This window comes from Acanthochromis polyacanthus, chromosome 6 (assembly GCF_021347895.1).
Source record: "Acanthochromis polyacanthus isolate Apoly-LR-REF ecotype Palm Island chromosome 6, KAUST_Apoly_ChrSc, whole genome shotgun sequence".
Lineage (NCBI taxonomy): Eukaryota > Metazoa > Chordata > Actinopteri > Pomacentridae > Acanthochromis > Acanthochromis polyacanthus.
In genome coordinates this window covers 30,488,771-30,515,246 of record NC_067118.1, presented here as the reverse complement: position 1 = coordinate 30,515,246, position 26,476 = coordinate 30,488,771, and the positions used below count along the sequence as shown (strand labels likewise).

The 26,476-nt window shown below is 41.3% G+C and overlaps 3 protein-coding genes across 3 annotated transcripts; 1 reads left to right on the top strand and 2 right to left on the bottom strand.

Moving 5' to 3' along the window:
- Positions 1 to 6,999: 6,999 nt before the first annotated feature.
- Positions 7,000 to 14,926, bottom strand: LOC110958480 (protein Wnt-7a). Its single transcript, XM_022205042.2, has 4 exons — positions 14,326 to 14,926; positions 13,531 to 13,757; positions 10,644 to 10,915; positions 7,000 to 8,644 (listed from the first exon to the last, which is right to left on the bottom strand). The coding sequence occupies exons 1-4, from the start codon at positions 14,394 to 14,396 to the stop codon at positions 8,162 to 8,164; spliced, it is 1,053 nt and encodes a 350-aa protein (XP_022060734.1). The 5' UTR covers positions 14,397 to 14,926; the 3' UTR covers positions 7,000 to 8,161.
- A 351-nt stretch (positions 14,927 to 15,277) lies between these two features.
- On the top strand, positions 15,278 to 21,210 carry fbxw12 (F-box and WD repeat domain containing 12). The gene is made up of 10 exons (XM_022205041.2): positions 15,278 to 15,565; positions 15,994 to 16,031; positions 16,116 to 16,282; positions 16,375 to 16,499; positions 18,185 to 18,391; positions 18,479 to 18,643; positions 18,826 to 19,036; positions 19,791 to 19,972; positions 20,082 to 20,212; positions 20,365 to 21,210. The coding sequence occupies exons 1-10, from the start codon at positions 15,467 to 15,469 to the stop codon at positions 20,462 to 20,464; spliced, it is 1,425 nt and encodes a 474-aa protein (XP_022060733.2). The 5' UTR covers positions 15,278 to 15,466; the 3' UTR covers positions 20,465 to 21,210.
- ptpdc1b (protein tyrosine phosphatase domain containing 1b) lies at positions 21,045 to 26,041 on the bottom strand. The gene is made up of 9 exons (XM_022205040.2): positions 25,736 to 26,041; positions 25,109 to 25,274; positions 24,159 to 24,239; positions 23,921 to 24,039; positions 23,684 to 23,821; positions 21,824 to 22,833; positions 21,441 to 21,623; positions 21,233 to 21,343; positions 21,045 to 21,149 (listed from the first exon to the last, which is right to left on the bottom strand). Exons 1-9 carry the CDS (start codon positions 25,779 to 25,781, stop codon positions 21,045 to 21,047), a joined length of 1,959 nt encoding a protein of 652 aa, XP_022060732.1. The 5' UTR covers positions 25,782 to 26,041.
- Between the last annotated feature and the right edge of the window lie 435 nt (positions 26,042 to 26,476).

The following is a 26,476-nucleotide window of genomic DNA, read 5'->3' as shown; positions in this document are numbered from 1 at the left end:
GTATATAAAACTTAAACTAACCTCTTGACATCTGAATTAATTTACAGCTAAATACAAAACATTGTTTTTGTGTTTTTGCTTCCCAGCTGATGCTAAAATAAGTGGAGATTGTTCATTTGTCTATTACACATAGAACAGATATACAATAATAATAACAGATTTATAATAATTAGATCCCATTCTGACCAGTCCTACGAGAAATCAGTGCTTGCAAAAGGCTCTGAGGTACATTTTGAATATACACAAACTGGCGTTGGGGGAATGGACACGTTATCTCAGCTGCAGTCTAAATAAAAGTGGTATGTTGCGAATTCGCGACAATAGGCGTCAAGGGGATAACCCTTTGAATTATAAGCCTTTTCTGGTCTTTTTTTTTTTTTTTTTTGCACTTTGGCTCATTTTTCACTGCAATTTTAAGTCCTGTATGTGTATGGAAACAGCAGAGTCATGGTTAGAAGTAGAACAAACTCAAAAATGTCTTTTGTGTAGTATATTACAAAAAATGCTGAATTTCTTTAATCATTTATTTTACAAAAAACTTGGAATCGTCATGTACAGCATTTTTTCAACTGCCCACAGTTATTGGCAGTTCTGGAAAAAAAAAGTTGCTCTACATACTTACATTAGTGTATTTTAATGCTTGCATTTTTATTTTGTTTCCGTTCTTGTTTCCTATCATTTGCCTCGAGAAGAATGCAAATTATTATTTTTGGTGAATTTTCAAATGAAATACACACACAAAAAGAAGTCATTTGATGAAATATCATAATTTTAAGCTTAGATTTGCCTAATTTTTCCAAAGATTCCACATGTACCACAGAAATTAGTAATTCAAGACCACTTCAAAGTTGAAAATCCAACTACTGTCCTTGTTTTTGCAGTTTCTTGCTCTGTAAAATGGAGTAATTTGAAAATTTAAAATATAACATTTCCATGAAAATAATCTCATCCTGTCTTAAAGCGGTGTATATTTAGCTTTGCACCGTCCTTTACAATGTTCAGATGTATGACGTCCACACATTTATCTCCACCTACCCCTTCCCCGTTCACTGCAGCTCGAGCACAACAGCTCACCTGTGACTGCTCAAATGCCGATAAACTCATCTGCATAACGGCAAGTTGTAATCTTGGACATATTCAGTAACTTTAAAACTGCTCACTAATTCTGAAAAGGAATAATCAGTAAGGAAAGTCTCAACATTCAAGTTCTTGCAACAGATGTGGATCCACTGCAGTATCAAGGTGGAAATGCTCAGCCATGCCATTGACTGTTTATTGAGCTGATCTTCTAGCATAGAAAAAAAATTATATGGACATGGTAAAGTATTAACTGTAATGCGATTACTGAATTTCAGAACTGTAACATGCTGCATTATTGTGTCACAGACGAGTGTAATGTGATTACTTTACTTTGTGGTATGCTATCCCCAACTCTACTGCGAACAAATTTCACAAAATAATGCTGTCAATGTTAACAGCTTTGTTTCCAACTTACTGCCCCCAAGTGGCCAACAAATCTTTAACTGCACATTTTCGATGATTCAAATTAGCATTTTTCCTTTTTCTTTTTTCAGCTGAAACAGTCTCACTTGTGTAGTTTCTGCAGGTGTCTTTTCAGCAGAAACTTTCGGCTCAAGTGCAATGAAGAGCAGTTTCCTCTCCATATGAGTTTCTGTCACCGCAGACAGCGCTTTGTTCGGCCTACTCATCCTGTCACCAGACACCTATCCTTTTGAAGAGTGGTGATTTATGATGGAAATGATCGCTGTGGTGTCTGTGCCAGCTGACAATGCTCCAACTGCCTTTGTTCCCTCTTCGGGAGTCGCTTGTGACATCAGATCATAATCCGGATCATGTTTTTAACTCTTCCTCTTGTGGAAACTGTAGGAGATCCACAAAGTAGGTGACTACTTTATCCTCGCAGAGCAGTTTTCTCTGTTTCTGCCCTACTAATATCACTGTCAGTGCATGACAGGGTCATTTCTTTGGCTGCAAAACAGCAAAGAATCTAAAGACTTCCTTCCAGAAACCCTTTAGGCTGTTTGTCATTGTCTGGCACAGTATCAAGAGTCCCTGTCCATCAGGCTTTCATTCTGGATTGAACTAGGCCACAAGGAGACACTCACTAATGAATGGCCACCCCTAAAAAAATGCCATTTGTACTGGCTGAACTCAGTATTGTAAAGACAACAACAGCAATATAACATTACAATAACCATAAATCAACATACTGTAGGTATAAAGCGTCTTTAAAATCATTAAAGGCGAGTGAAAGTGAGCTCCGGTCCCCTTCATCGCTGTCTTTATCCCGTCTCCCTTTTGTCCTATTCTTTATCTCATTACCATCACTGAAGCTGACCTCAGAGCAGAGCATCCAGCTGTGTTCTCCTGCCCTACAGACAAACCACTGACCCTGTGCTGAACTGTAGGATCATCTACCACTGTCACAGCCTCATCTAACAATGTCACTTAATGACCTCCACCACTCTGTGGTCCTTTAGTGCACATTACCGTCTTAGATTCAGTTTTCTTTTTGCTTTTTTTGTTGTTTTGTTGTTGTTGTTTTTAAGTGGAGCCTCACAGTGGTTGTGTATGCTTTGTAAGACAATAAGGTGACGGAAAATATGAAATATGTTTAGAGGAAAGAACAAAATGACCTGAGATACAACCTGTCAGACATCAGGCCTTTACCTTGTTTAGCCAACACTGGCTATTATTTACAGGGAGCCACAGACACAAAACTCTCAAACAAGTGGTTATTACAGTTCATGAGATCAGTGTCATGAACAGTGTATACAATTAACCGCATGCTCAGGCCAGTTTGTGACCCACAAATGTTAAACTGTGAAGGGAATTTTTTTTGTGTGTTGTTATCGCAAAATGTTTTCCTTTCAAGGTTTTCTGAAATATGCATTTCAGTCCAGCAGCAGGGAATGCAGTAAAGATAGCATGATTGAAAGGGTCTATGGCACTGACTTCAAAACACTTTTGTCACCAGCATTGCAGGATACATATCAAAAGAGGTACTTTCAGGTATCTCTTTACCTCTTTGGGTTGAAGGTGAGGGTGTTTCCATACCTTGGCAAAGCATGAGTGGAGAGAGGGAGAAGATTAATGATATAATAGCTCTGACCACACGGTTTAGTTATTTAAACTGGCAGCATCAGCTCAAATTGTTTCATGGCTTTCTGCAATGATACATTTAGGAGCGTGTCTGGACAGGTTACAAGATGCTGGAGGCGAGAATTCATTGCAACTCCCTCTGAACTCAGCCAAGAGACAGGAGCTTGGAAGTTATGACACCATCAGTGAAGTACACGCAGAATGTTTACGTCCCAGCAGCTTGTTTGTGCACCTTTCTTTCAGGGAAAATTCAAAATTTAGGACGCCAGCAACAGTCGACAGCATTAACTGATAGCCTGATATACAAGTGGAAAGTATTCACCTTGGCTTGGTGCCGCATTATTGATCTTTTTTAAAAGTTTTGCCATCTAATGGAAATGTTTCATTACCAGTGACACTGTGGTTTAGAAAGAAGCTGACATTTTGTTAAACCAACAACAAACGGTCAGATAAAGAGGAGGAGATGCCCACTTCTTCTTTGAAAGGGCAAAGACTGTCAGGTGAGGAATCTGACATATTTCCTGACTGTCATGACGCTGGGTGATGATCTGTGATATTTCTTAAGCGTCTCTGAGGTCTTACAGGGTTGTAGTGAGTTTGGTGTTTTTGTTCAAAACATCCCGTGTCAGGATGGCCGAGACGTCGGAGGATTACTGTAAGCTTAGCTCAGGTGACGTCTTTTGAGGGGGGCAGGTATGAGGGCCCTCCATAACCCTGTTCCAAAACCACTCCAAAACCAAGGAAAAGTATCATATGGGGTGCTCAGATCATTTGAAGATATGCACACCATCAAAGGCAGCCTTTTAACAAACTCACTCAAAGTCCTTATTACCCCATCACTGTTCCGTGATTAAATATTTCAAAAGCTTTCAAAGGCACGTAAAGCAGGTTGGTATGTTCATTCAGATCATTGTAAATGGCTCCTTCAAAATCCCCCCAGAGTGCTTATCCAGTCTGTGTCCTCAGCTTAATGCCGCTGACAATACCCTGAAGCTATTTGACCACTGTGTTTACCTGCAAAATCAGATAGACCATGGGAAGTCAGATAGACCCTGTGAGGGCCAAACAGTTTTGGATCTCTCTTGTGGGGAGTGGATATTGTCGGCTATCTCCAGCTCCCATCGCAGGGCCTCAAAGAGCACGCAGTTAACAGAGTGCATGAATGAGCTCTGCTCCCATACAGTATCTCTGGAATCACATAAAGACAACCTTGTGCTCTGCAATTTACTGTGCAGCGCTCAGGTGCTTGTGCATGTCTCAACCAGAGCAAAAACAAAAGTATGACTGACATAATCATGTGTCAGAAGATTTATGGTCAGAGAGAGCGAAGGGGAAAGAAAAACTGGAGAGCGCATTTTCTTACTCCTCCTCCCCTCTTCAAATGATTGTCTTTAGTGCTGTCCACTTGTTTGAGTGAAATGTTGGAAACTGTTGAAACAGAGCATTTCAGACACACACACACAGCTAAAGCCATGTGTTAATGAAAGCCTTGTAAGATGTATGATTTAACAACTCTTTAACTGTGAAATTATGAGTCATTTCCTTATTCACTGGTGGTATAGTTTCAGGAGTTTCTTTGAAAAAGCAAATGCACGTCTTCTATGCTTCATGTGCGCTGTCGTGCAGATACAATGGAGGGTAGACTGCATAGAAAAATCTCATTGCTCCATTTGCTGTAATTAGAAATCAATCCTAAATCCTATCACCCGTTTCAACACATGTCTGCCTCATCAGATAAATTCTGCTCTCAGCTATAAATCAGATAACTGCTGCGTTCAAGGACGATCTAATGATAAAACAAAGAGCAGGACAGGTCTTGCTTGAATATCTTTTAAAGACTCTTTTGTTTTAGCTTTGATGCTAATTGCTGGCTGGAGCTCAGCGCTGGGCTGCCCTGATGTAACAGGTCATGGGAGCAGGTAGGGAAGCTGTGGCAGACCTCCAGCAATAACAAAGGGAGTGAGCCAGACTACCAACCATAAATCTGCAGCTACCACCAATTTCCAACTACTGCAGGTGATGGGTGAGCACGTGCATTCGTGCGCCCGTGTGTCTATGTGTGTGTGCGTGTGTGTGTATTTTTATAAACAAAACTCCAAAGGGTAACGCCACCCCACTTCAGAGCGACATGTATATTACACCCCTGAACATCTTGGCATGGGCCCGGTCCTGTTTATGGAGAAACACGGCTAAGAGTATAATTAGCATTTCAGTGATCCTGCAGGGTGTCTGACTTAGGCTGAAATATCAAAGAAGGTGGTATTTTGTGCTTGTGATTCAGCGGGCATGAAGTGGCTGTGGCCTCTGTGTGGTGGTGTTTTACACCTGACTGGAAAACACTGCAGGTGGATTACAAGTAACAGGAGCTAAAACTATATTGTTTGTTTAAAAAAAAAGCCTGTTTTGCTGTAAATAGCTGCATCACAGGTTTAATGGTGTCAATCTCCACGATTAATCTGCATTGGCACAACCTAAGGGCACCTTGTAACTTCAGAGCGCCACATTCAGAGAATCCAAACAAAGCTTGTATTTTGCCCTTGTCATTTAAATGTTAGATTGCTGCAAGCGAAAGCAAATAGGCGACACATATAAAGGTCTCCGAGATGCGAGTGTTTTGTCCATGAGGTGAAGTGATGTGCGTCTCGTGCACAAAACCCTAGTTTAGTTTTAACCAGGTCTTTCTGGGCAGCTGCCTTTTCTTATGCGTGAGTCTTTTGTATCAATATTACGAAAGCCGAAAGCTTTTGTTAGACAGAGACAAGCCTCTGTTATTATCCCTTCACGCCCTTTTCTCTTTATTCTGGGTAGATTATCACGGCCAATGGCGCACGATATGGCCACTGTAAAATAAACCTGAATTCTCATGTGTCCTTGCTTTTTTTTTTTTTTTTTTCGCAAAGAAGGTGAAACAGGTCGTTTTTACTGGGGGGGAAATGTCCGTGTGGAAATGCTCAGGTGAAAACTTTACAAGCTACATTTGTCAATCCTAGGAGATTATTGGGAGCAGGTTTTCCGTCAGCACCTTTGGGCCTGTCTCCTCACTCCACTTCCAGGCCGATGAGAGTGGAATCTGTAACGACTGTGGGCTTTCGCATCGTTAACATTTCCCTGACACGTCGGCCGGCCTCTCTTGGAGACTGCCCTGCATTTTCTCGCCTGCACTGGAGTTGTTGTAGCAACTAGTGGCCCAGGAGTGAATGAAGCAGATGTGCGAGTCATCTATCACCTGACAGCTCCCACTCCCCCGACTGAGCAAGTCATCACTGTGACAGTCTGCCCGACCAGCCTCATCAATTACGCCGGTACCCTACCATTAGAGCACAAACACTTTTCTCCTCGGACACATTCAACTGCTTCCCGGTCCGCAAGATGGGCCCTCAATTAAGCCTGAATAACTTTCCCCTCTCAAAGAACATCTCTCTTTCTGCTGCAAACATTGCACTTGTCCTTTGAGGGCTGATTTATCTCCATGGTGACCATATGATTTAAAAAAAAAACATTTATCTGTATGTTATGATACCTCAAAGTGCCTGACAATGATGCAAGCTACAACATCACTACTATCAATTAAGAATTACCTTAACATCTATTTGAAAAGTAATGACTTTATAAGTTAAGCAATTCCTCTTTAATAAGCAGTTAGGGTAATTTATGCTATAAAAGTTCAACAGCTCCACTGCTTTATGGCAATAAAATGATGACGTTGGAACTCCTTTTCTTTAATTTATGATCAGTGATATCCTCACTAAGTGGCACTAAGTAATTTCTGACTGTTCAAGTCTCTTTATAAAACCATTGCATTGCAAGTTGTTTCTCCATGTGTTCCTTTGACCAGAATGATACTTGATGTGTGAGGAAGCAACAACAGAAATCATATCTTGTTAGTGTTATTCTGTTCCTGTATTCCATCAGTAGTAGTCATGAAACGCAGTAAACACAGACATTTGAACACAGACACATACAGACAGTCTCTATCACTTACAATATACAACTATGGCAGTGACAGCTGGGGCCAACTTACATATATCAGCTTTTTTTTTTCACAGGGGTTTTAACAGCAGATGTCAGGGTCAGAACATGACATTGAATATGCAAAAGATATAAATAAGACATTCATATAAAAATAGGCTTTTACAAAATATACTCTATTAACCAATATTTACCAAACGTGGAAAATGTGCCCGTGTTTTTGATCAGAGGATAAATTCCAGTTTAAGCTACATTAGCTTGAAGTGAGCAACCCCACTGGAGACAGTCAGTACAGCGTTCAGCCTTCTACCTCAACAAGTGGGATTTTCCTAGACTAGCAGCAAACAGAGGGAAGACAAACTCAAGAGAGGGTCAGAGGGTCAATTTGAGTAGCCTACAGCATCTGGAACAACATTACTCTACAACATGACACATTATTCCAGGCAGATTCAAATCCAGTGTGTTAGCCATGGACATGCTGTGATTGCTTTAATACACTAAAACCTCATGACATTTAGTTATTTTTGATCCATAGTGGACAAAATCAGTAGTTCTTTATAGAATAAATTAATATTAATTATTTTCATTCTCTAAATACAGTATGTTAAATATTCCAAATGGCTGTGTCGTTTCATCTGTGCACATGGGGTGAGAACTACAGCAGTGTGTCCTGCCCAGCATCACATCCACCATAATTCATCTGCACTGGCAAAGGCCAAGCAGTCAAAACGTCAGTACACGTCCACATAGCTTAAAGTCCTGACATTTTGCTTCTGTGACTCACACTGTGGTCATCCAGTCCCATATGCCAGGCGACAGTTTTCTCCAATAACAGCTTTTTCCCGTGCTGTTTCAAAACTGCGTCCCAACGAACAGTCCAAGAAGAGGGGTAAAGAGCTTTGTGTGCAAAAGAATCATGACGCCCATCTTCAGCTTACTGCGTACACAGTAAGTTCCTATGAGAGGACTGCATTAAAAGGCAGCCTTCTTGTAAGGTTTGTCCATGAAAACACCAAAACATGAGCTCTCGCATACATCACCACACACACACGCCATCCAATAAATACTCTCATTTGCATGTGTACACCTCTGTCCTCTCGCTGCAGGTGTTGCATTTAACGTAGCAGCACCACAGGAACTTGCAGTTGCACTGCCAGACGCGGGAGTACTGGTGTGTGTTGTATCCCCGACCGCAGCACATCAAGTCGCAGCCGCTGATGTGCTGCATCATTGTCTTGTTACACACCCGTCCCTGTGTCCCCAAGCTCCCAGTCAGAGGGTCCGCCTCACAGTAGTTAGGCGACTTGTCTATGTACACCAAGTCTGTATCCATGGGCTTGCGGTAAGAGTAAGGCTTCTTGATCTTGAGGAATTTAGGGCGCTTGTTGCGGCTGGCTTTGACTGGCTCCACGTGCACAGCATGGGCATATTTCTCCTTGAGAATGTAGCCGAGCTCGCGGAACTTGGGAAGTGTAGTCCAGCAGGTTTTGGTGGTGCAGGAGCCTGAGACACCATGACACTTGCATTCCAGCCGCATGTTCTTCTCCAGGATCTAGACGCACAAAAACAACTCAGTGAGGGAGAAGCAACAGGTAGCTGTGAAAACACTCCGGCAATGAGTGATAGTTACGCTAAGATTATTAAAACCAATTCTAGATTACTGTAATGTTTGTTGTATTTCTCTACTCCTACTATCACATTTGTAGATTTCTATATGTACATATATGGTTTAAAACCTAGTATTTGGATAATCGCTCAATCCAGATCGCACCTCAGCCCCTTCAAAGCAAGCTTATTAAACAATGTGACTGACAAATAACTACAGTTAGGGATTAAATACAGCCCCACCACAAGGCAGTGTGATACTATACACACAGAAGCCAAAATAATGTATCAGATTTCAGGCTCTGTGTGTGTAGTTACCACACACAACACACAAATGTCAAGAGTGACTGTACAAGGCGCCGAGTGACTAGGATTACTGCTAAACCCTGAACTGATGACAATGAGACAAGCCATTGACTGAAACTAAAGTTTTCTTTAGCAACAAGGTCAATTGCGATTTCCTTTTTTTCTCCTTCCAAAAATGCTACATGTTTGGTATGCGATATGGTCTCCTGAAGCCATTCATGGGAAATTTACGTCTGTGTCCTTGGCAAGTAAACTGTAACAGTAAAACCCAAATACAGACGTGTGAACAAGGACCAAAAAGAACAGCTTTCCTCTGAGCAAACCACTTCATAAAAACCTTGGCTTCAACTCCCTAATCCATCAGTTGTTCTGTGACCAACACTTGTGACAGCCATTGTCTGGACGTCTTCGACCAGGGAGCTGTGAACGGCGCTCCTGCTCGGTGTCACTGCTTTTAATTAGCATAAATAAAGGAGGGGTAGCTATCAAAACAGAGAGTCTATTTATTAGCGGAAAGAATGGGAAATAAGTGAAACCGCTAAAAGTTTGAATCCACGAGTACTGTCTTTTCCCTGGGAGGCAATTTAGCTGTCCAGATAAGCCAATTTGAATTCATGGTCCTGGAAACGCACATAGAAAATTATCTACTCGTCGCAATTGTGTGTGAGGAGCCTTTTCAGCCGCTATGCTGGACGTGTTGGTTGTGTGAATCAGGCTATTTTGGCAGAGTCAGACAGAGAGAGAGGGGATATCGGTTAACTTGGGCAAAGCTGCTTCTTTATCCTGCACTAACTCCAACCTCACTTTGGCTGTTTGGCACATTATTCCCCTCAATCTCTTAACTTCTAGACCTGCTGGAGTCTCTTTGTAACCCTACAGTGTTCTGCAGCCATGCATGGCAGAAAGGCACTGAAATTAATACATAATGAAAACAATCCTTTCTGGCTAAATTTCCTAGGTTTGTTTTAATTCCCTATGTTCAACCTAATTTTCTGCTCTTTGTTTTGAACACAAATAAATTATTTTGTATTAAATTCTGTCAGAAAGCATGACGAATCACATGGTATGTAAAAATTGATTTAGATGAAATGAAGATTCAGTTTCATGCAGCTGGAGTTCATGTACATTATTGCACTTGTTTGTACAAAAACAAAGACAAATATTACTCACTGATTATCAAACCAGGTAGCCAAACAACAACAGTGCATGTGCAAGCACACTGCACCTGATCAGTGTTTGCATTATTAGAGAAATTGCGGGTGGGGATTGTCATAAAGGTAACTGTACACTGCCCAAGCGGTGCAAAACACAGGGTGGACTGGGCTAATGCCTTTTTGTACAGCGTCAATCTGTTTTCAATGCAGAGATCTGGGCTGTAATCAAATCCTGCCACTTAGACAGCTCTTCCCTTAAAAGCAGCCCTTTATTCAGGTCCTCGTTTAAGCTTGGCCTCACTGCCCATGTCTTTGGCAAGGTTCACCCACACCAAAGCATGGCAGAGACTGTTAGCAGTCACTGACACCAGCTACTTAACCATCAGTTCACCGTCTGAGAGAATCTCGGTGGAGGTGGGAGTACATCACTTGCATTAAATTCTACAATGTATAAGGTTAGGCATGAGCCCATTGCTGGTTTCTTACCTTGCGTCCCACCTCGTTATTATGGAGGTTCATGAGCGTCCTTGCATTCTGTTTGACCTCCCGAGCATCAATAAATACTTTGGAGAAGTCCAGGCCGTAGCTGATATCTGCTGAGCAGCCTCCCCACTTCCATCCTTGGTCTTTGCTGTAGAAACCCTGCTTCTCCTTGTCACAGCTACAGTCACTCAGGTTGCCTTGCGTACAGGCTGCTGTAATGGCATGGGCCACACCTGCTGCAATGATGGCGTAGGTGAACGCAGCCTCTTTACTGCCTGTAGGAGCAGAAAAAGAAAAGATGATGAATAAAATGTCACAGCTATGCATTTAGATTTGTGAAATAGAGAAGATCATAGTGTTTCTCCTTCAGTTTAAAGGGAATGCTATATGTGTGTAAGAGATTTCTTAAATAGGCAAAAGAGATCAATTATTAACATATTGTGTGCTTACATCACAGTCTTCCTGGCATATCACTCAAGGGCTGCAGTGTTTTGAAACCTGACCTGGAAACTGTCCTGCCCATGAACCAAAATGTCTGCTGGCGGTATAGTCAACAAAGCTGTATGAATAAGAGGGTTGTAGGCAAGGAAGGGCTATTGATCCACTTGGAAACTGTCACATTCTGTGTAAACTCATAAGGCAGTGACATCAGAATCTTCATTCTGCCGTTATCTGCACCCAAGTCCAGCTAACAAATCATTTACGTACAGGGAAATATCGACAAATCACTAAAGGTTAATCTCACAGGACTCAAAGGCATAGACAGACCCTGAAGCTGAGTTCTCCAGCCACAAAATAACCCGGAGAAAGTCTCATTTGTCTTGTAGGCTTATACACGGGAGCAAAGCAGGACATTTTCCTCCTTCTACAATGTTGAAAAGCATATAATAAACATGCATGTATTCTTAAACCCCATCAGCAAGCAGAACGGCTTTTTAATTTTCAGATCTATGATTCATTATCATGCAAACAGCAAACTGCTGATTACTGCATCCATCATATCTATGTGTAAATAAGCTCCCCTTGTCGCTGTTTGTTCAAAACAAACATCATACCTTCTTTGTGCTTCCTCCCGTCACCCGGTTCACTATGTAAAGCTGCCATGTTTTTGATAAACATCTTGGATGTGTGCCCGTGCCATTGAAAAAAAAGCTCATATTGAGGCATCAATTATGTGGACGTTTTTATAGACTTGATGGGCTCAGAGCCAAAAAAGAAGGTGTGTCAGAGCAGTCAGTCAGTTCTGACTGCACCGTTGTTAATTTTTCCCCTGCAGTCCTGAGTGCACGGGTTCACCATAAGAGATGGTATGAATAATGAGAGATGGAAGAGATTAAAAAGAGCGCCGACAAAAATTCAAAAGCTTGTATAAGTTAAACTGGCAGTGTCGGTTTACCATCACTCATGACACTTAGTGTGGATCTCAGCTCATACAGTGCACACAGAGTAATTACAAAGTTCAAACATAGCTGAGGTCTAAAATGCCACAAATTTGGAGCACCTTGCCTTAACCGTACACAATATGTCCGTTTCTGGTCATTCCTACTTTGCTTTAAGAGCGACTGCAGGCTACACAGCTCCACTCAGCTTGGGCATCAACAATGGTGTTCATTTACAACCATCCGCCTTCTACGCTAATCTGTTCAGTGAAACCAATCTATTTGGTATGGCTGTCCAAGCCATAGACTTAAACTCCTCTCTTGGAAACACAGACCAAAACTCTTGATTGGCTAAAACCACTCATTCATAAAGGAACAGATTGTCAAACACCACTGTTTCCATTTCAGCAGCATGAAGCGATAATCCTTTCTTCCCAAATGCAGCAGGCAAGATGGCCTCAAACAGCTGGTCCAAGCTACTGACCATTGTGTTATTGTAGCTTTTTCTTTTAATATCTTCACAAAAAAAATGTTCTTTTAAGATATTTTTCAAAATGGTGTTACAAAACCACCTCTGTGATAATCAAAATTGTTTCACCAACTGTAGCTATAAAGATACTATTCGACCAAATATCTATATTCTTGAATAAACACTGTTTTGCTTTCCTCATATTAGTATCCTCAGTATCTAACAGTCTTTAATCCACCTCTTCCTATCACAGTGACCAACAAACAAGCCACACAACTCCAACTATAATTTCATCGTCCCCTGGAGTTCATCCCTCTTTACAAGAAACTTTTATCTCTGCAGTAGGAACGTTGATTGGGACTAATTTCTTTCTCTAATTTAATACTTTGGAGTCTTGCTTTCCTCTTGGCTATTCCTCACTGTAACTTATACCCGTGGTAAGATCCACATCCTTACAGTGAGAGCCACAGCACCCATCACTAGACAGGATAAAGACCAGTGAAAATGTGTCTCTAGAGACTCTGCCGGGCTGAAAAGAAAGGCTGCCAACATTCACAAGAGCTTTGTTACAATGCTGGCTTCAGATACCTTTTATATATGCTCCGAAAGCCCTACTCAATGAAAAGTCTGGAGCAAAACTAGGCCTGATGTAAATGACACTAGCTCCTTAAGGGATGCTTCTTATACTATGGGTGTAATAATGCATGGCAGATGATAATGTCTGTCTGGAGCAGTTTGTCACTGGAAATAAGGAACACCAGATATTAGACTGTGTTTTGGGAACAAATGAAAAAGCATGTGAAGATAATTTTTTAAAGTCTTTAATATTAATTATTTTATAGCTTTAAATTTAGTTAATTCACTTTGGCACTTGGAAATGGTGACATCTTTTGAATTGCAACACAGAACAGCCAGAGGCAAATGCTGTGCGCATTTTACGCGTAAAGATCATCATTGCTGTACGAGGTGACTGATAAGTTGTGTTTACTGCTGGGAGAAAAAAAATCAAATAGTAAACAAACGTTAACAGACAGCAACATACCCACTTTCAACTCTTTTCCGAAGACAGTCCTCTCTCCCAGCGCAGAGCAGTTCCATCGCCCGTTTTTGAACTGAAACTGACACTCGTTGATGCCCATTTGGGCTCCCTCTCCGATGACGATAATGGCATCGGGGCGACTCTGGCAGATAATCCGTTGTCTGGGGGCCAAACCTGGGATCTTGTTACAGATTATACTCGCACCTAGGGCCACCACCGACGAGAAGCCACTGTGAATGGAAGATGGACAGGACTGAGGGAAAGAAGCCACCAACAACTTTCTTTAAATCGTTTTTTTCTTGTTTGACTTTTTTTTTTAACCCAAAACATTTTACGTGTCATTTAATGCATTTTCACTATTGGATTTATTAAATAGAAGCGATGGTAGACCTATTAACCAAAATATTTATCATGCTCTTCTGTAAAATATAAACTTATGCCGGGTGGTTGCAATTTAACAGAAGGTATTGCCACCAAAATTATTAGTTTCACTTAAAAATGTATGTGAGTTAAGGTGCACGTCATCTATATTACAGTTACACATTAGGAGTTTTATCATCATTTAAATTTGTAACGAAAGAAACGTCCTGAGTTATAAGTACGCAGTCTGACATACGGTTACGCTCCTCACTAAACACTTGATTTCCATGTATGAGATCATCTACCTGCTGTTGAGGAAATAAAGAAACACTAGTCGTTCTTTGAAAGGACCAACAACAGGTAAATCTCCCATTCGTTCATGATTAAACTAAAAGACTTTGTGACTGACTAATAAAAGGTCAAATGAACGCAGCTCACCCAATTTTCAGGTAAACAATTCCTAAACAAAGCAAAACTCTTAAAATCCAGCGTCGCGTTCTCCGACTCATTGCGGCCCAGCTCTCAGTTTCATGCACCGATTTGTGGAGCTGATTAATAACTCTGCTCGCTTATTCTCCGGTCGATCGCAGCCCAGGTAACTCCAGAGGACGTCCAAAGTGACGAAAAGCATCAAAAACAGCGGACGCTCGGGAAGTTTTACAAATCGCCGACTGGGGTGTCATCCAAACTCCCTTCAGTACGTGGCCCCCTTTCGCTGGGCCCTCTTGTCATTGCGAGGGTGTCACAGGTAACCCTTGGGGTGAACAAGTGCGATTATCTCTGTCTCTCAGTTCCTCTGCTACCCGCAGGTCTTGGCTATATATCTGCCTCATCTATCTGGGGCGTGTTCACAGGAGACATGGGGCCCTGCTGAAGAATCCCGCCAGGGCTGAATCTCAACACACACGCAGACACACACATTCATACATACATACACACACAAGCCTACACACTCCTTTGCTGTGAATTCACCTTGACTGATTGGGACAGTCATTTATTTGTCGTTAACTAGGTCGCTGCTCAAAAATATTTATACGTCTGACGCGTAATTTTACGCACAGGACATGTTACCAAGTTTGGCTCACTCAATTGACAGTATTTCCCCAAAAAAGGAGAATCATAAAGAAAAAAGAGAGAAACAATATATTTTTTAAAAAATACATCCAATATATTAAAATCTAGATCACTTCATGCAGATTTTGATGTACAAACCCAAATCTCTAACCTCCACACTGTCAAAAAAGGGAAAGAAAGCTGGCGAAATTACACACTTATGAATTGCAGTGCGTGATTTTTTTAATATCAAAAAGTAGAACTCATCCACCTTTCCTCGTTGTATAACGCATCAGGTGCGCGCTACCTGTTGTGCGCCTCCGTCTTGGACGTCTCTCTGGATCGCCTCTCCTTTATAATGGCGACATCTGGCGGCGCAGGACGCGTTTTGCCGGTTGAAGCTGAACCTCCCTCCGCTCCTTGTCCCTGTATTCTTTCCGTAGCTTCCCCGAGCTTGTCGTTTCGCCGTCGCTTTCAGTTCAGAAAAACACAAGTGAAGAAGTAGTTAAAGATAATTCGTGTCAGCATGGACCCTGATCTCCCACAGCTGATCGGCGACTGCCTCATTCACATCTTTACATTTCTCAGCGAGGAGGATTTGATCAGAGTTTCGAGCGTGTGCCAGGTGAGGAGGGTCTGGTTTGCGGAAGTAGCTGAGAGAGCCTGTCAGAAGTGCAGCTCTTTAAAACCTCTCTGTTTGCTTTTATTCTACTCATTTCTGTATTTCTGTATTGCATTTCCATTTTCCTTTAATGTGCTGTGGCGTTTTTGTGTTTGCAGTATTTAATTTGTATCAGCTGGTGTTTGTGTTATTTACTCCTACTGCAGTTCTTTATTTTGTGTTTTTCCACTTTATTTCTCTACTTTTTCCTCTCTGTTTTCTTTATGTTTTGCCTAATGAGCTATCTGTTTAACCATGCCTTCCTGAGTATCCTCTTTTGTTGTATGTTTATCAAAGTACAATTCAATTTTAAGGTGCCCTAAAAAACAGTTATATTATTATTATTTTTATGAATGTCTAGCTATTATCTGATTTCATATTTATATTTTCAGGACTGGCATGAAGCTGCAGAGACTCCTTGGTTATGGAGGTGAGCTTCCTTCACTTCCTGTCTCTTCAAAACAGGGGATGGGCGATAAGTGTGGGAATAATTCTGATTCTTGACTCTCTTCAGGAGGATGTGTCTGCAGCGCTGGAGTTTCTGTAACCTCTCTGTACTGGGGAGTGAACAAATAAATCACTCATGGAAGAGATATTTCTTGAGACGGTGCCATTTGGAGAAGAAGATGACAAAGGGTCAGTCAGGAGGATACACCTGCAAAAGCCTCAGAGGGCACACAGGTACGCTTTCTCTCGCTGCATTTCTAGAATCTCTCATGCATGACTTCAAAGTACTTGCCATTTAATTTTGTATATTGCACCCTGTCCATCAGGCAGAGTGGTAGGGTTTGTCTACATGCAGGGGAATTCATCCCAGCAGCCAGACATCTGGAACAGCAGCGCCACAGTCTGCAGTGCTTCTACTGATGGTACCGTCAGAGCATGGAACGTCCAAAATGTCAGTGCAAAAACCTTCGGCACCATCATTCATGCTCATCCGTCATGTTAACAGTTGTGCTTTCACAGTGCTTACAGATAAAACAAGCGCCAAAGAAAAAAACAGTAACAGAAAAAGAAACGCCTTACATCTCAACATTAAGTGTCATGAAGAGTTTTTTTCATCTCATGCCATACCAAAGACTTAGACAACACAATACATTTCCAGCTAATGTGTATTTCTGTCTTAGATGCCACAACATAAATCCACTACTTTTAATTACTGAGATTTTTTTTTTTTTAAATTTTGTGAATACTTTGAATGTCCACTTTTATTTTTGATGACAGACTCAATTCTCCTCGGCACAGAGAATTGTGAATTTCCTGAGAGATGTTCTGGCATTATTCAGAGCATTTTTTCTAGCTCTTCTTTGCTGGAGGAGTTGTGTTTGAATGATATTTCTCTTTGAAAGACCTCAGACATATTCAGTTGGATTTAAGACAGGCAACAGACTTGGCCTATTCATAGTTTTCACTTTTGTTTCTTCTTCATATAGTCTTGTGCGATTTTGGCAGTGTGCTTTGCATCATTATAATGCATGAATTTTTCACTTCCGCAAGGCTTCTAGAGACTTGGAGTCATCTTGTCAGCCAGTATTGTGCTATATTTACAGGCATCGATGGTGACGTTTCTGTACGTCATCTCCCGAACACCTTAGTGCTTCAATGGCAGGACTATGCATTCACTTTGGTAGTCCTCAGTATGTTGGCATCAAACATGCTGGACTTCATCTGAGCCAAACCAATCTATGTTGGTCTCCTAACCTCCTAACCTAAGAATGTGCTCCCAATATTCACCAGGCTTCTTTACATGTACTTTTGTAAAGTTTAACTTTGCATTTTGTTTGCCATGCCAAAGAGCCAGCAAAAGGTGTTGTTTTGTTCTTGATGCGGACGATGGAGTTTCCTTTTACATGATGTCTTATTTCAAACTGTCTGAGCTGTCTTAGAAACTCCAATTTCCATTAGTAAGCTCTGTGGCAAGCCAGTTTTTTTAGAGGTACACTGTAAAAGTAGTGCACTGCCAGTGGTGTCGTCTTAGGAGGATTGCCATTGCTGCCGTGATTAGTGATACTATGGATTGTTCTATACCTGCTGATTACTACTGAATCCTGTGTTTTTGACTCATTTTAAGTTGGACATTGGCTCCTGTATTCTTGTCACACAATCACATTTTTACATTGCTCTAACAACACTCTTCCATGTGGAACCATGATGCAGACATGCAGATAGACGAAACCCATAGCTCCACAACTGTGCTAGTGTTCAGGGGTAATTTTCTAACTGAGTTCACGCAGTTAGACTGATTTGAAATCAGAGATGTACTCAGTTTTTGTTTCGGGTCAATTCACTTTTGTTTTTATCGAGTTTGTACTTTGTGGCCTGAATTTTCAACATAGTATTTCTAAATTTATTGATTGTTCATAAGAGGTACTACTCTACTGTTCAACGCAGCTATTGACAAATAATCCATGTTGAAATCCTTTGACTTTTGAGTTATTTTACAGAAAGGTTTTATAGATTTCTGTCCAGCTGAACACTGCTGAAACTAATTTTCTCCAATAGTTTTTCCTACATGTTTTAAAAGCTGCAGTGAATTGAGATAAATGTTTCTCATCAAGGCACTGCATCACCTTTGTTTCTCAGGGTGAGCGCCTGTGGTGCAGTCCTGTGCAGAGTCCTTTGACAGGGATTGTAAGTGATGAACAGCGTGAAGTTGTTATCACAGCAGACTCTACTGGCCTCATTAAGACGTGGCAAAGCCAGACTGGCCAAGAACTGGCCTCCTTTTCGACTGCCTCTCCACACTGTACATTATTACAGTTCAATGTAAACAATGACTGGTTTCTGACTGTAAGTAATCTCAACATCTCCTGGTTACAGATCTGAAAATAATGTAAATGTATTTTCTGTAAAGTAATGTTTTAATCTCTCTTCTAGGTTGGAACCAGTCAGGGGTCTGTGTGCATGCTAGCTGATTTAACTTTGACTAAAAAGTCCAGCATAGTGGTGTGTGACACCTTTAAAGTCAATATACTTCTCGTTTCACCTGACAAGAAGTGGATTGCAGCTGGAACCAAGGACAATGATGATTTAAGTCCAAAGGTATTTCTTGTTGTCTTTGACATTCTGATTGTATGTGTGTGTTTCCTGCCCCGGTCTGTGTTTTCTTTTACCACGTTACCTCTGTGCAAATGACACAGTGCAAAAATAGATGTTGATTCATTTGAACAATAGAAGACATTTCTGCACATGTTGTAGATTTCTGCTGTTTGTTTTGTTGCCAGGTGATTTACACTGAGAGTTTGACCTCTCCATCTGAGGACGACGATCCTCTGTGCCAGTCTGTGCCAGTCACTGGGTGCCAGGCTGCTGTCTTCATACCCACCCAGCCTGCCAGACTGGCCATCATCCACCAGGACCAGCGCCCAAACAACAGAGCCCTCACTGTCTTTGATGTCAGCATTAAAAAGTCCAAGTACAAGTCCGAGATTCAAGGTGAGGACTGAGATATGTGAATAATGGCTAGTGCTATGACTTGATCTGTTACCGAATCCTTAGCCATCCAGTCGCTGATGGAAGGTCATGGAGGCTATGACAGTCGACACATAGCAAGATGCAGGCCACACCCAGGACAGGTCGGCAGTCCATTGCAGGGCTGATACAAAAGATCAGGCAACGATGCATGCTCACATTCACACATAAGGCCAAATTAAAATCACAGATTAACCTACCATGGCAGGCAGCACACCTAAAGAAAACCTACACAGGTACTGGGAGCACATGTGCTGCCCTACAAATGATTAGAAAATAATCATCAATTGCTGAAGGAAAATTTCACCTTTAACTGCAGATTATGCATAGACTCAGTGCTGGTACTAGAAACAGTTTTATTTGTCATTGTGTATTTTGCCTGGATGATTGACATCACATCAAGACATTTCTAATACGACAATGAAATTTGTCATTTTAAAAATACTCACCTATGCTCAAGAACTGGACAGTAAAAGTTTGTTTCTGTACTCATTATGGGTCAGAAGTGTTGCATGGGCATTCAGGGAGAAAACAAAGAAATACAAATGACCCCACTTATAGAAAACATAATAGATCAGAACGCAGCGCACCTAGTGAATATTCCTTTGATTCATATTCAACTTCTAATAAACTGTTAAAGTGTGGGGATGCAGAAAAGAGGATTTTTCTGAAATATTTGGCTCCTGCTGGTGTAATTTGAAACCCTTCTCCATTTTAGTCCAGCAGGTGGAGTTCTTCCCTCTGACTCTGAACTTGCGGCGCTCAGAAATCCTTCTAGAGGCCAAAGACAGCAACCGCATAGTGCTGGCAGCTGGTGAACAGCTATGGGTCTACTCACTGAAAGGAATCCTGCTGGCTACCTTTAAAGATCATACTAGGCCTATTTCTTCTATAAGTGTGGTAGGCTGCTTTCTCTTTTCAAATTCAGAGAAAAATCTCCTCACCTTTTGAAATACTTGGTCTCTGAAGTGAGAACAGTATAATTGTGTGAAAATGTTTGTGTTTTCAGGATAGTTTTCGTGTGGTGACAGCATCTCAGGACCTTTCTTTACGAGTGCTGACTTGGAGAAACGACAGAGACCGTGGTTTGACCCTGGAGAGCCAATACCACTTACTGGGAGGCTCTCACACCATGTCCAGGTACTGTTTGCTGTCACATTTTATTATTGCAGATGCATCAACAACATCCATGTTAACATCAATATTTGCCGGTAATTATAAATGGAAGCATTTTCTCTGTATTTGATGTGACATACTGTAAATATCCACCTTTTGATTTTCCTCCTTTCTAGAGGGTTCACCCATGTTGCCTGTGACTACTCCAGCATTGTGGCCTCAGTAGAAGGCAACGACGGGAAAGACGTCTTAAAAGCATATTCTTTCACCTCCTGAGCATCAAAGCTCCACAAGAGTGCCTGCATGCAGTTTGCACAACCCACTGGAAGGAGGAGCATTTGATTTTACTCTGAACTGTTCACCACACAGAGTAGACTTGCAAGAGGATGCTCTTTGGCGGGACTATGTTTACAAAAAAGGGAATGTAATACAGATAAACACTATGGGAAAGGCATTGATCGACTGTGTGAACAGTGTGTTTATTAAGAAATGAGAAGTCAATCCGAGTGGAAGGATAATGTTAAATATCTACGCTTTTGGAGCTGAGGTAAGTATTGAATGTGGCCAGGCTTAAGGCACAATGCATTGCAAAATATATTCTTGTCATCTGTTCTTTAATATGTTACTTCCACATTCTGCTGAGGCAAAATAATACTGAGGCGAGTTAGTTATGTTTTTGTGACAGTAAACTACATACAAATGTTCATATTAAGCCCACACTGACAAATGTGTGTTTTTACATATTAAAATATATTGACAAAAGGCACAAAAGCATCACTTTCTTTTCCACGCAGACAGTGCACCATACATCTGTAACTGGCAGCACTTATGTTAATGAAACAGGAGCCATAGCTGTCTAATCTTCTCCAATGGTCATACATCTCATGTCCTCAAGAACAAACTTAAGGACTGTTGTCATGGACTCATAAACTTTTCTCCCTTCCTCTGAATTATTATCCAGCTGTTGAGAGGAAAACAAGATTCAGTGAATGCATTAAATTGTTAAAATGATTCCCAATTAATTGAGCGTATGGATTTTCTTACCCAAGTGAGAGCCTTGATGATACGATTGAGGAATGCACTTTCAACCTCCTCTGGTATATTCTGCATATGAGCCATACAATCTAGAATGCATGTTAATGTTTCCTTAGGGGCCTGAGAGACAGAGAGAGCTCAATTCAGCATTGGCCAGACAATTTGTTTCATTATTGATGTTGTTTTAGAACTGAATCAGTACAGACAAGCTTCTAACCTGGTCAAGAGCGCTTAGGACAGTCTGAGCATCTGTATTATCAGGGGTCATGGCATTGGCATCCTGGACAGAGATGACTGGCTCTTTAAGCTGCTCCAGCCAAGCCCACATAAGTCCAGTGAGGATGAAAGGATCCCGCTCCATGCACAGCCTCTCCCATGCACCGCCTTGGTTCAGCTCTGCCTGCATCACATTTGAACTGTTAGCTTAGATCTTAGATCATATGTGACCTATTCAAAGACGTTCTGTTGATGAGCCATCCAGACTCGGGTGCATGAAACAATGATTTCACTGCAGACATTTTGTGTTGGACAAATGAAAGCATTGCATAACTTTTGATGCATTTTTACATACATGCTGTACCACTGGTGTGGGGTGGTTACCTGCCAGGTCAAAACTTTGCTCTTGTGCTCTTCTTCCCCATCAAGAAACAGGTCCACCGCCAGGGCCTGTGCCACTAGCAACCTCCTGGCATCCAGGGACAGCTCTGACTGCAGGGTGATGAAGGGCACCTCTGAATGCTCCTCCTCTCTAACCCCAAAGTTCCTCCCATTCATTGCTAGCTCTTCCCTCTGCTCTGCCTTCCACCTGGACAGTATGCTACCCATCTTGGTAGATTCATTGTTTCCCATTGACTCACTACGTTGGATTGTTTTCCTCTTCACTTTCTTCAGCAGAATGGTTGCATCTTTTGGGTTTTCCACATTCTTGACCCTCCAGAGTGAGCCTCCTGAGCCGTGAGAGACATCAGATGTGTTGCTACTCCAACCTTGATCCTTGGAGTCAATGCGAGATTGAGAAATGGACATTTGAATATTATTCTGTGACAGCGAGGTCAGAGGCTGCGTGAGGAGGTTCAGCTGTGAGCCCAGCCGTCTCAAGTCAGACTCGCTGTAGCTCAGACTTTTGCGGTGATAGAAGATGGGCGGCTCATTGAAATGTCTGGGTAAGGTGGGAGTACCTGGTAAGCGGGGCTCCTTTCCAAGTAACTTTTGGTCCATTTTCTCAACTATACTGAGAGTCATTTCTATATCCTGGATATCAGGGGCCTCTAGAATATCTTCCTCAATCACTTGTCGATTCTCTGCAATGTCTAACAGCAGCCTAGACACTAGCTGGATGATCTTTGGTAGGTGCTTCAGCTCCTTTCTCTCGTAGCCATGCAGAATGCGTCTCTGGCGGTTTAGGTACTGTTGCAGGGTGACTGGGTTGGATCGGGGCTCAGCGCAGGAAAACACACTCCTTAAAGGGACAAGAAACTGAACGAACTCTCTGACACAACGGAGCTGACCTCGGGTCTGGATGGAGTTGGGTCGTTTGGCACGAACATACACAATAGCCTGGTTAGCAGTCATTCTGGTAGCATAGGCCAAGAAACATGCTAAGAGCACACCTGGAGGATAAGGAATGGAAATATATTCTTAATTTCTTGTCACATTGTACAGATGGAGATCAGAATGCCTGTCCTAAGTAGTTTAAAAGTTCCATATAGTGAATTTTTGTTGTTGTTGTGCTTTGTATATTTTGAATCTGTAAAACAAAAGCTCTGAGAATATGAAGACATTAACTACTGCCATTCAACTAGAAAGCACCCTGGTTTTACAAGCAGAATTTCCTTTGTTTTTTTTTTAAAGAAACTGAGGAACCAATAGTTGTTGAACTCAACATTTGCATAATCCTGCCCCCTCACTGTCCACTGCTTCCAAGTGAGAGATTCCAAATAAACTGCTGCCTCACAGTCCAGTGTATTTACCTTCTACAGCTACTTCTGTTAATTCTAAAATGTCTCAGCCACAAGCAAAGCTAATCAAATGTTCTGCTGTTGGCAGAGCACACAAGAGTCTTCATGCACTCTCAGTATCTGGGGATCTGAAAGCCCAGTTGATTGCTTCAACTTTTCATTGCTTTTGAATATCACAGAGAGACAAAGCCAATCAAAAAGCCTGGGGTCAAACATTTATTTACACATGGTAACTACAGATGCAGAGGTGGGATTTTTCCTGAAGCAGCCATGGACAACAGCAGCTCAACTGCATTTAAAGCTACAGACCCTTTAACAGCCCATTTAGAACAGGGTAAAGCAAGGGGTTATACAATCATGGTAAGATGAACCATTTTTGCAATATTTTGCTGAAAAGATAAAAGACACACTCTGGGGGCATGTGGGACTTCATTCATGAACCGAAAAGGGGCAGCATATGGAACTTTTAAAAGACTTCATATACAAATCTTTAAAAACATACCTGTTCTGCCAAGACCAGCATGACAGTGAACTGCTATCTTCCCCTCCTGCAGTGCAAATGCCATGACCTTCACCATGTCCAGCACAGTGGTGAGATTGGCCACTCCATAGTCACTCCAGCCAAAGTTATAGAAATAAACTGAAAAACACGTTTTTAAATTATTATGAGTTTTTGTTGCCATCGTGCTCCAACATATATTTATTGATTCATTAACCAAGAATTGCTTAAAGTACTTACTATTGTTTTCCATAAAGACCTCTGGGCGGTAAGAAAAGCCACTCTCTGGCTCTAGAGGACTTCCACAGCTGGCATGTTCACCAGGTATCTGTAGGTTGATTACTGTTCTAATACCGCTCCTTTACGCAAACACATGCACAAACAGAGCACAGAACACTTGATTAGTCTCATTTCCTCTGAAACCTCATCGTCACAAAGATTCTGAAAGCTGTTAACCTTTAAACAAAGTTCTGTTTACCTTCTGAATTGATCAATAATGTTGTACTTCTCAATGATATCTGTTGAAGGCCTGGACATAGCGAGAAGATGATCGGTAACCCTAAAACAGTGGAAAAACTGTTAGTGAGATGTATGTTACATAGCAATCTACTTCTCTCTCAGTTCAGCTAACACAGCTTAAAGGGATAGTTTGGTTTCTTTGACATGGGGTCGTATAAGGTTCTCATCCATATTCAGTGCATTACCTACAATAAATTACAGTCAGCACAATCTCCTGTTGGAGAAGCAGGCAAGAATTCCTACATGGAAGCTGATGAACCGCTTTGGACAGTGTCAGCAGCAAAATACATTTAGTCGCCTATAAAAGGCCCCAAAAATCCAATATCAGTTTTAAGTGTATACTATATTTACAGTGTTTTCACTTCTTAACCATGCTGTAAGACAATCATTTCTGACAGGGATCTGAAGGCATTATGTTGCTTCTTTCAAAGCCACCACACAAGCTGCTTTGGATGCAAACTAACACGTTAAAACTCCAAAGTCGTACAGTGGTAGATCAGCAGCTCCTGGTTTTGGGAGGTAAGCTGACTGTTTTTGTCAAAATAGCCTGATGGTTTTGAAGGGAACGATATAACAGCTTCCGGTCCTTGTCAGGAAAGCTGTCTAATGACCAGAAAAAGAAGTGAAGATATTCCAAATATGGTGATAACTCAAACTGATAAAGGACTTTTTGCTCCTTTTTTTTTTAGATAAGTACAGCAGGCTTTCTAGCTTACCTCATCCACCACAGTTCATTGCTTAGCTTCTGCTTTGGTATTCCTGTCTGCTTCCCACTCTGCTTACTTCAGGTTGTATGCTGACCATGGAAAAGTATCTTATAAAATTATACTTCAAAGAAAACAAACTGCCCCTTTCAGAGAAAAATGTTTGCAGTGAAAAACTTCCTTCTCAGGTAAGAAGTGCGTGTACCATGAAGAGTAGAGCCCTTTAATGGCCTGTTGGTCATCCGTCCAATAACTTGGATTGTCATACTTGCAGGCTTGACCTCCACAGCCGATAGAGCATTGCATATGTCCAGGGATGACATGACGTATAGCTTCTCCTACTATTGTATACCTCGCTCTGGGGGCTCTGACTATAGTTATTATAGGGGGGAAATAAAAGAGAAGTTTGATGTTACACAGACAGCTCTGAATCTAAAATCATAAAACTGGCATGTTTATTGTGTGAATTATTAGAGAACTGTAAACATTTTAGCTATTAAATTGGATTTTTTCCAGCAAAAAAACAAGTAAAAACTGAAATGTCTCAGATACATAACTGCAGAGCAGCACAGACACTCCATGTAATGTAGGTTGCATTGTAACACCTAAATAGTTAAGATCATCAGTGGTGAGTGCTCACTTTGAAGTGTCTAATCCTTGTTTGGCACCGCAAGTCTGTCATCTGGGCATTACAGTAAAAATAGCTACTGTTCTGGGACATTTGCAGTACAGTTGCAGTCCCCATGTAACTTTTTGGTAAAATTAAAAGAGTTATAGATGACCAACTATCTGAACCTAAGTTATTGAAGAGTTTTCCACCATTCTTACTTACTGTATTCCATCAGAGATCCCCCTGTTGTCTTTACATGGAAATCCATATGTATAATCACTCAGGCTGATGGTCATAGCAGAGCCTAGACACACATATTTACCTTGTTATACTGCATTATACAAGTTATCGTCTGCATTCCGTGAACATTTTATGCTCAAATCTGGAAAAGGTATCTTACAAGTAACCGTTTCTCAAAAACAAACATGCCGATAATTTAAAGTGTGAAAGTCTGAGTTTGAGACTGACATTAAAATGTTTCTATACGTGACATGTTATAGAGAATGACTTTGCAGAACAGTTAAAGATCAGCATCATAAATGACACTCAAACGTATGCACATGTCAAATGTAAAGCAGACACAATCCATTCTAAGAGGATTGGCAAGTTATTCTAAGATTCTCGTTTTAGCTTAACCACAGTAAAAAAATTCAAGATAATATTAAGACTAGTGTGCAAAACAGTCAAGTTTTACTAGCTGATTAGCTAACATGGAAAGAAATGCAATCAATCTCACAATAAATACAACAACATAGAAAATAAAGAATTTAAATGAATGACGTACCTTTAGTAGTTGAGATAGGGTGCCTGTAACTGTTGCAGTCACCAACATTTCTGACGCCAATCTCTCCAGCTCCAACCTTGTCTCTCCCTTGTTTGCTCTGCAGTAGGTCAATCCGGTGGCCTTGCTTAACTTGATTTGTCTCAGATTATCTCTGTGCAGTGGGCAACACAAGTTTCCGG

Bases quoted from the DNA above. Each gene is read 5' to 3' on its own strand.
- fbxw12 (XM_022205041.2), top strand. From the start codon at position 15,467: ATGGACCCTGATCTCCCACAGCTGATCGGCGACTGCCTCATTCACATC. The intron at 16,032-16,115 runs GTGAGCTTCCTT...GACTCTCTTCAG, and splicing joins GAGACTCCTTGGTTATGGAG to GAGGATGTGTCTGCAGCGCT. The intron at 19,037-19,790 runs GTGAGGACTGAG...TCTCCATTTTAG, and splicing joins GTACAAGTCCGAGATTCAAG to TCCAGCAGGTGGAGTTCTTC.
- ptpdc1b (XM_022205040.2), bottom strand. From the start codon at position 25,781: ATGGATTTCCATGTAAAGACAACAGGGGGATCTCTGATGGAATACA. The intron at 24,040-24,158 runs GTAAACAGAACT...GTTTGCGTAAAG, and splicing joins ATTATTGATCAATTCAGAAG to GAGCGGTATTAGAACAGTAA. The intron at 21,344-21,440 runs GTTAGAAGCTTG...TCTGTCTCTCAG, and splicing joins TCCTAAGCGCTCTTGACCAG to GCCCCTAAGGAAACATTAAC.
- LOC110958480 (XM_022205042.2), bottom strand. From the start codon at position 14,396: ATGAGTCGGAGAACGCGACGCTGGATTTTAAGAGTTTTGCTTTGTTTA. The intron at 13,758-14,325 runs GTGAGCTGCGTT...TTCCATTCACAG, and splicing joins ATTGTTTACCTGAAAATTGG to TGGCTTCTCGTCGGTGGTGG. The intron at 8,645-10,643 runs GTAAGAAACCAG...TTGTGCGTCTAG, and splicing joins ATAACGAGGTGGGACGCAAG to ATCCTGGAGAAGAACATGCG.